The 9,537-nt window shown below is 42.1% G+C and overlaps 1 protein-coding gene across 10 annotated transcripts in view; it reads right to left on the bottom strand.

Annotated features, from left to right (window-relative positions):
• Positions 1–2,083: 2,083 nt before the first annotated feature.
• TPX2 (TPX2 microtubule nucleation factor) overlaps positions 2,084–9,537 on the bottom strand; it is a 62,827-nt gene continuing 55,373 nt past the window's right edge. For 5 of the 10 annotated variants that reach the window (XM_031004891.3, XM_031004892.3, XM_055373267.2 and 2 more), the window contains 4 exons: positions 9,297–9,443; positions 6,333–6,444; positions 5,296–5,483; positions 2,084–2,913 (listed from right to left, as the gene is read on the bottom strand). In XM_031004891.3, the coding sequence (XP_030860751.2) occupies positions 2,803–2,913; positions 5,296–5,483; positions 6,333–6,444; positions 9,297–9,443 (558 nt within the window). In that variant the 3' untranslated portion in view covers positions 2,084–2,802. The remainder of the gene's footprint in view (positions 2,914–5,295; positions 5,484–6,332; positions 6,445–9,296; positions 9,444–9,537) is intronic. The other 5 variants (XM_055373269.2, XM_031004895.3, XM_055373270.2 and 2 more) reach the window with 1 other exon arrangement.

Here is a 9,537-nt window from a genome sequence, read left to right as displayed (position 1 = left end):
TCCAAATCCAATCTGTTAGGAAGCCTTGTTAGTTACAACTTTAAAACACATTCAGAACCCAACCACTTCTCCTCTCTGCCACTGCTATCACCCTAACCCAAGTCACTGTCAGCTCTCACCTGGACAACAGCCGAGAACCTCCTCGCCTTCCCAATTACAATTTCACATGCCCCCAACTCCCAACCCATCTATTCACATAGCAGTCAGCACATCTGTCACCTTACACAAAAGCTTAAATTATTTGCTTACTGTCTATCTCTCCTACTAAAATGTTAGCTCCATGAAGGCAAGGTCTTTTTTTTGTTCATTGACGTATTCCCAGAGACTAGAACAGTGCTAAGGTATACACAGTCATCCCTCAGTAACCGTGGAGAATTGGTTCCAGGACACCCCTTCATTCTCCACTCTTCACGCATCAGTTTATGGGGGTTCAGAAGGACCAGGATCTGCAAATCGTACTGTGAGAAACACCATCTTGCTTTGTCAATTAATGCTGGGACGACAATGACTTGTACATAAGAGATTCATATATGCTCACCGAATAAAAAAATGAATATAAAATAAGTTTCAGGTCATATATGGTACCTAGGACTAGCCTGGGCAGAATCCAGATGCTTTTGTATCTCCTAGCACACGCAATGAATGATAGAGTTGATACTCAAAAATGATGTGAATTCTAAAAGAAAATATATTGTTTAACATGGACCTAAGCCAATTCTGTGCCAGCCACAATAAACACAGATGGCTACGGCAATTCTTGTCTTCAAGGAACTTACATATCTGTATCTCTATTAATTTGTGAACAAGTTCAAGTAACTCAGATATAGTATAACTGCTCTACTCGAGATGTATACAAGAAACATTTAGGAGTCACGGCCAGGCACGGTGGCTCATGCCTGTAATCCCAGCACTTTAGGAGGCCGAGGCGGACAGATCACGAGGTCAGGAGATCGAGACCATCCGGGCTAACACAGTGAAACCCCATCTCTACTAAAAACACAAAAAATTAGCTGGGTGTGGTCGCGGGCGCCTGTAGTCCCAGCTACTCAGGAGGCTGAGGCAGGAGAATGGCATGAACCTGAGTGGCGGAGCTTGCAGTGAGCCAAGATCACGCCACTGCACTCCAGCCTGGGCGACAGAGCGAAACTCCGTCTCAAAAAAAGAGAAACATTTGGGAGTCACAAAGAAGGAAGTGACCATCTTTACTGAGGAGGTCAGAGGTCAAGGAAAGATTTCTAAAAAAGATTTAACTTAGGCCGGGCCTGGTGGCTAACACCTGTAATCCCAGCACTTTGGGAGGCCAAGGCGGGTGGATCACTTGAGGTCAGGAGTTGGAGATCAGCCTGGCCAACATGGTGAAACCCCATCTCTACTAAAAATAGAAAAATTAGCCAGGCATGGTGGCACACACCTGTAATCCCAGCTACTTGGGAGGCTGAGGCAGAATCGTTTGAACCCAGGAGGCAGGAGGCTGCAGTGAGCAGAGATCGTGCCACTGCTCTCCAGCCTAGGTGACAGAGCAAGACTCCACCTCAAAAAAAAAATTTAACTTGAGCTGAGTCTTTACGGAAGAAGGTACAGTCTGTGTGAAGGCATAACATACATGATTAAGTGGTTACTGAGAGAGAGTTAACAGAACATGGAGATATTCTGACATAAGACAGAAAAAAATTACAAAGTACTGTCCTGGGCCGGGCGTGGTGGCTCACGCCTGTAATCCCAGCACTTTGGGAGGCCGAGGCGGGTGGATCACAAGGTCAGGAGATCGAGACCATCCTGGCTAACACGGTGAAACCCTGTCTCTACTAAAAATACAAAAAAAAATAATTAGCCGGGAATGATGGCGGGCGCCTGTAATCCCAGCTACTCGGGAGGTTGAGGCAGGAGAATGGCGTGAACCCAGGAGGCAGAGCTTACAGTGAGCAGAGATCGCGCCACTGCACTCCAGCCTGGGCGACAGAGCGAGACTCCATCTCAAAAAAAAAAAGTTCCTGGACCCACCTCTCAAACTACCCATTTCCCAATAAGATGTGACCTCCAAAGGGGCTTAACAGATTTAAAAACATCAAATAACACAATCAGGGAGGGAAAGACAAAACGTATTTATTCCAGGCCAGGTCTTAAAATGCACACTGCACTCTTCCCTGTTGTTATCAGCACCAGTAAGGAAAGAACGTGCCTTAACGGCAGCCCCACCCAGAGCCTGCTGCGTGGCTGCTGTGAGGCTCCCCATGAATCCATGCAGTCTTCTTCCTCACTGGTGCAGTTGGTGAGGTTTTCTACCCTCACAGCAAAGGGATCCTTAACTATAAATTCACTGTATGCAGAGAAGAGGACAGAATCTGATTTACTGACTGTTCCTCATTTAAACCATGACTTAATCTCTATCTTAGGATTTAACTATCTTTATTTTCTGGTTAAAATTTTTTAAAAAAGTGGGGAGAGGGTGAGAGTGGTAAGGGGCAATAGCAATAGAGATTACACTGTGCTGACACAGAGACTAAATTCTAGTCAGAGTGAAGACCCATATAAAAGGCCGGCTGATGGTTTAAAGGAAGTAACTACATGGAGTCTAATTGAGACATTCATGAGTTACATCTCATTATTAGCCTTAGTAATTAAGAAAACAATTCTCAACAAAACTGGAGTCCACAGTTGTCAAGTATGCTTTCTCAGGCACGGGTAGGTAAAAGTCTGGAGAAATGGTTTCTCTCCATGCCCAATGACAAAGCAAGACGGTCCTAGGTTTGAGGTTAAGAGCAGGTCCCATTGCCGGGCAGTATCCGCAGCTCACAGCTGAGTTTAGCAGTGGAATCGAGTGGAGAATTTGGGAGATACAGGCACAGTCAGAGGCTGGTCACTTGACTTTATCTCCAGACCCTGGTACTTGCGTATTGGATTTGCCTTATGCACCTGCAAAGTAAGGAAAAGTTACCAGTGAGAGGGATGTCAGAGAACTATGCTTATAATTGCTTTTATTTTTTTCTTTTTGAGAAAATGTTTGTAGAGTTTTACAGATCCCAGTCACTAGTTTCAGGTGTGGGGAGTGGGGCCTGGGGGCAACATGGTATGATGGAAAAGTGCATGTGCTTTGGAGCCCAAAAGGGTTTCTATTCAGGTCTCTATTGGGTCCCCCAGCTTTCCTTTAGGCCACAGTCTCCTCAAGTCCCTCAGCTTTCACTAAAGAATGCCAAACCTATGTCCTGTGTGATTTACTAGGGTATAATAGGGCTGTACTCAAGTATAGCAGAGAAGTTACAAGCTAAGAATTTCCCAGAGTACAGTCTTAAGTTTACTGACTATAAATATTCACCAAAAGTCTGAATCCTGGGGAAAAAGCAAAAACAAAACACAACAACCATACCAGGAAGGGTGGCTAAAGAAGGCATGGTCCCATCCATCCTTTAGGGTAGTCTAAAATCAATCCTAAATCAAGCCAGATTAGTAGAGTTAACCAGCATTGACTGAATCGTGCTTTACAATGTTGCCATCAGTTATGTTGAGAATTACTGCCAGTTCTATAATGGGGACAAACACAAGAGGCAGGTGTACCGAATGCTAAAGAAAAATCAAAGTTGAGGCCGGGAAAAAAGGCTGATTGTATGAGTGTATATAGAGTGGGGATTATACTATTTTCTCATTCACTCAGCAAATGGTAGTCTAGATTTTGCCAAGAGGCTGGTCTCCTAAATAGTGTGTCCGTGGAACCTTCCTATGGGCATAATCACCTATGCCAATAGCTGTTTCAACTGCTAGTCTAGCATTTTATTTATTTATTTAAAATAGAGATGGGACTTTGCTATGTTGCCCACGCTTTTCTTGAACTCTTGGGCTCACGCAATCCTCCCACCTTGGCCTCCCAAAGTGTGAGGATTACAGGTGTGAGCTGCCACACCCAGCTGTAGTGCTATAGCACTTTTAGACAAAACCTCAACAACTTACACATTTTTCTTTTCTCTTTTTTTTTTTTTTTTTTTGAGACAGTCTCGCTCTGTCACCCCCAGGCTGGACTGCAGTGGCACAATCGGCTCACTGCAACCTGGGCCTCCCAGGTTCAAGCAATTCTCCTGCCTCAGCCTCCCGAGTAGCTGGGATTACAGGTGCGTGCCACCACGCCCGGCTAATTTTTGTATTTTTAGTAGAGACGGAGTTTCGCCATTTTGGCCAGGCTGGTCTCCAACTCCTGACCTCAAGTGATCCACCCACCCGGGCCTCCCATAGTGCTGGGATTACAGGTGTGAGCCACCATTCCTGGCCTTCTTTTTAATTGACAGATAACACTGTATATTTTTATTGTGTACCGCTGATGTTTTAAAGTAGACATACATTATGGAATGGTTACTATGTGAGATAATGCATTCGTTAATTAGCAAGATGCTAATTAACATTGTAGTGTGAGCACATAACATCCACTTTCTTTACAGTTTTCAAGAATACAATATATCATTAACTACAGTCACCTTGTTATATGATAGATCTCTTGAAATTTACTCCTCCCATCTAACTGTAACTAAGTAACCTTTTACCAACATCTCCCCATGACCCTTTCTTTTTTTATTTATCATACGAAGTTCCATCTAAAACTGTCTGCTTCCTCATTAACACAGTTAACACAACTTGCTGCCCTCCTAGCAGATTGGTCCTTAATGTGGAGTTCAGGCTTCTTTTTGGATAACCAACATCTAAATAATTATGTTAGTAGAGGATTACCTGGAGCGATGAACACTATAACTCCAAGGAGTTTGGGCCCAGTATTAAGAGTAAAACAAAAATACAGTTGCCATTTAATTCCCATGTCCTTCGCTATGTATTCTTGTCTAATTACAAAACTCAGTGGTGCTTCTTAACCCCAGAGGAAATAATAAGTTACATAAATAAAATAAACAAATAAATAAAAAACAGTCCTAGGAAAGGCATCATGGTTATACCACATGTTGTCCTCCTTATGAAAACTTCCAGAAGAAATTCTGTCTAAAAATTCACTATCAAAGGGATAAATGTATTTTTTGAACAACTGTCTTATGTCTCATGAACACTGCGAGTTTTGTAACTGACAGGTTGGTTCCTAAAAAGGGCCAAAATTACAGCTCCTACTTAGATCACAATGTACACATCGTTAGCTTCATTCACAACTCAACTTCATCACTACCCTCAGTTTGTGCAATTCCCCCTTTCACTCATTGTCTTTGGTACAGCCTTGCAGGCTACCTTAGATCCTGTCTGGTACAAGGTAAGGTACAGGTAAAATAAAACAGAAGCATGTTTGTGTTTGTCAGTGCTCATGCTCCCAGTTACCAGTTCTCTCCGTAGCCTGGCCAGCTCCTCCTTTTTCTGCTCTTCCTCCTGTAGTCTGGCCTCCTCCAACTGCTGGGCTTTCTGGGCTTCTACCTCAGCCATTCTCTTCTCCAGCTCCTGCCGCTCTTTGGCTCTCTTCTCAGTAGCCAGCTGAAAAGGTTCCTGAACTAGAGAACCAGAAAGGCCCTCTAAGTACAGAAACAGAAAAAATATTGGTGCACAAGCAGGACTTGCATAAACCTACGCCCTCTGGAATGAGCAAGTGGCACAGACATGCACACTAACAGGAAGACTGTGCTCTAAACAAGCCCCATTGGGAGAAAGGTAGAGCCAATTAAATACAAAAAGTTTTAGAATTTTAAGAGTTCAAAGGGCCCCTGGAAATCGTCTAGTGTAATTGGGAAAAAAGCAAAGACATAAAGTAGCTTGCACAAAACTATATAGTGATTGATTTTGAGGCAGACATAGGAGAAAGATCCCAATATTCTTTTTTTCCCTTTTTGGAAAGATTTTTTTGAAAAAGAGATGGGGTCTTGCTATGTTGCCCATGCTGGTCTCAAATCCCTGGGCTCAAGTGATCCTCCTGTCCGGGCCTCCCAAAGTGCTGGGACTACAGGCATGAGCCACCACACCCGGTGGAATCCCAGTATTCTAGCACACTGCCCAGTGTTTAAGGAATCAAATGTTTTATATCTAAAGTTTGCTTCAGGGTGAATTCCAGAAAGCCATACTGGCTCTCCCTCCCTCATTTACTTGTTTCTCTATGGATGAGGAAAACCTATCATTGTTGTTGAAATGTCAGCTGCTTCTGCCAAGGTTCATGTTAAATGAATCTGGCCCTAACACATCCTGCAACTCAACATAGCTGCTGGGTTCAATAAAGGCAAAAAACTGGGTCTAGGGGAAGAAAAGCTACCATCTGCTAAAGTCAAATGCTTCTAGTTGACACAGCATTGTACTGACACACTGAATTCCAGCATCCCACTGGGAAGTCTGACAATTCTGCCCAAGTCCCATCAGAGTACATATAATACTACCAGCAACTGATTTCTTCTCTTTCTTGGGAACAAAGGGCTCCTGAGAGATGACGGTGTTTGGACGAGCCTTGAAGCAAGCTGCTTCTTTCTGCTGTCTCAGTTCTTCTTCCAGCTATTAGAGAGAAAGTCAGTCAGATGAGCAATGCCTCACCTTTCTATGACCACTACCTCAATAACTTAAGTTCTAATGTCTGAACTGCTTCATCAATAAAAATAGCAGATTTAATATAAACCCTAGTAAAAATCTCTCACACAAACTTTACAATGAACAGATCAGTCTGACAACATTTGAACTCACTGAGAACTAGAAAGCATTTTTAAGATACTTTTAAGATTCCCAAGTTTGCATTTTCGACATTTAAGTTTACTTTTTTTTTTCTTTTTAGTTTATGTTCACATTTTTTTTTCTTATTATTATACTTTAAGTTTTAGGGTACATGTGCACAATGTGCAGGTTTGTTACATATGTATACATGTGCCATGTTGGTGTGCTAAAGTTTACTTTTAAATTAAAAAAAAAAAAAAGATTCCAAACACAAAGAAATGATAAATGTTTGAGATTATGGATATGCTAATTACCCTGATCAGATCATTACACATTATACATATTGAAACATCACTATGTACCCCAAGAATATGTACAACTATTATTTGTCAATTAAAAAAACAAAAAATTTTAAAGGTACTTTTAAGACCTATCTTTATATCATAAAAATAAACAACTAGACATTTTCTGCCTTCACACATGATTCATTAGGAACTACACAGTATCACCTATAAAGTATTCTTCCCACCTCCAAAAAAAAAAAAAAATCTAACCAGAATTGAATCAAGCCTCCAGATCTTACTACTCATTTATAGGAAATACAAGCAACAGAGGAACATGTCAGACAACTGTGTGGGAATGCAATCAGCAAAATCCAGATTGTGGAAAATCTACAGTACAAACAATCCAGTTTATTCAACAAATAAAATGCAAAGAGAGGAGCCTATAGATTGAAAGAAGATTCGGAGATTTAGCAAACAAAGGCACTATGTAGACTATATATGGATATTGATTTTAACAATTCAACTGTTTAAAAAATGATGAGAAATGTGCAGATATTTGATTATTTTTAATCTTTTTAAGTGTGAGAATATTATTGTGGTTATAATTCTTTATATTTTAAATATATACACTGAAGTATTTTTGGATGAAAAGGGATATTACATAGAATTTGTTTCAAAGTAATCTTACACAGGTAGAAGTATCCAGCGTAAGATAAGTGGGTAGAAGTTGGGATGAAATAAGACTTTTCATGTTTTGATCACCATAGAACCAGGTGATGGGTTCATGAAAATTCATTATACTATTCACTCTACTTTTATATTTCTGAAAAGCTTTTTAAAACAATTGTTTTTGTCGTTGTTCTTTGCAGAAAATGCCCTACACAGACATTCTGTGTCTTGGTCATTGAGAGGGGAAAATTCACTATTTCCAAGGCAACAGTCCTAAGGTTTCTTAGAGAACCACACCAACAGGGGACCAACGTTCAGTCATGTAAGCCATTACAACTCTCGGGCTTCAGGAGGGGTAATTCCTACAAACAAACAATAGCCTAGAGCTCCTTTTGGAAAGAATCCAAGATTAATGATGACATAAACATCCCAAAAAACTTAGAAATTCAGGGGAAATTTTTTCCAGCCATGTAGAATTAGATCCCAATTAAATCAGCAAATAACCAATTAATTGTTTTAAATCACCTGTCATTTATAAAGAGCAAATAGCACATCATGCTGAGAAAACAGCATTGTATATTTCAATCTATTCTCCCATACTGTTTCTTACCAATGCATCAACAGAAAGGAATAAACACAATGAATGAGTCTAATAGATGGAATAGATAAGATCTTAAAGAGACTCCCAACTCCAGAAAAGCCTGTCGGTTCCCACATTCCCCAGGTGATCACTTGGAGCAGGGGACATTCCCAGGTGATCACTTAGAGCAGGGGTCAGCAAACTCTGGCCTACAGGCCAAATCCAGCTTGCAACCTGTTTTAGGACAGCCCTTGAACTAAGAATGGTTTTTATATTTTTAAAGAGTTGATTGGGCACAGCAGCTCATGCTTGTAATCCCAGCACTTTGGGAGGCCAAGGTGGGCAGATCACTTGAGATCAGGAGTTTGAGACCAGCCTGGCCAACACGGCAAAACCCTGTCTCTACTAAAAATACAAAAATTAGCTGGGCGTGGTGGCACGTGCCTGTAATCCCAGCTACTCGGGAGGCTGAGGTGGGAGAATCACTTGAACCTGGGAGACGGAGGCTGCAGTGAGCCGAGATCGCACTACTGCACTCCAGCCTGGGTGACAGAGCGACACTCTGTCTCAAAACAAACAAAAAAAGAGTTGAAAACATGTAGCTGGGTGTGGTGGCTCACACCTGTAATCCCAGCACTTCGGGAAGCCGAGGCGGACAGATCACGAGGTCAGGAAATTGAGACCATCCTGGCTAACACGGTGAAACCCCAACCCTACTAAAAATATAAAAAAATTAGCCAGGCTTGGTGGTGGGCGCCTGTAGTCCCAGCTACTCAGGAGGCTGAGGCAGGAGACTGGCGTGAACCCAGGAGGCGGAGCTTGCAGTGAGCCGAGATCGCGCCACTGCACTCCAGCCTGGGCAACACAGCAAGACTCTGTCTCAAAAAACAACAACAACAACAAAAAAATGTGTGCGTACACACACACACACATACAAACACACACACACACACACACACTATGTGACAGAGACCATATGTAACCTACAAAACCTAAAATATTTCTTATCTGGCCCTTTACAGAAATAATGTGCTGACCCCTGATTTACAGTGAGAGCCCCTGAAACAATGTAGCATGTTAACCTAGGTGATTTCAGTATGGTGGGTCTGCCTGCCCAATCAACCAACCAAGCAATTAACATTTTGGCTGCTCTCCCCATCCCCTACCTGGTGCTTCCAAGTCTGTGCCTTCAGAGCACCTCTTCTGTCAGTCTCCAAGCAGAAAGGTTCAATCTGGGTCACACTCTTCACCTTCTTCTCTGGCAGGTTAATGGTGTCAAAATGAGGCAAGGGAAGTGCCTTGAACTTGGGCACCTAACAGAAAAGAAAACATGAGATTTAAGATAAAGACTAGCTGGAAAGCAATAGCTGCTCCAGAATATCTGGAAGAATCTGAAAAATAAGGAAG

Source organism: Gorilla gorilla, chromosome 21 (assembly GCF_029281585.2).
Source record: "Gorilla gorilla gorilla isolate KB3781 chromosome 21, NHGRI_mGorGor1-v2.1_pri, whole genome shotgun sequence".
NCBI lineage: Eukaryota > Metazoa > Chordata > Mammalia > Primates > Hominidae > Gorilla > Gorilla gorilla.
This window is presented reverse-complemented; position numbering and strand designations above follow the sequence as displayed.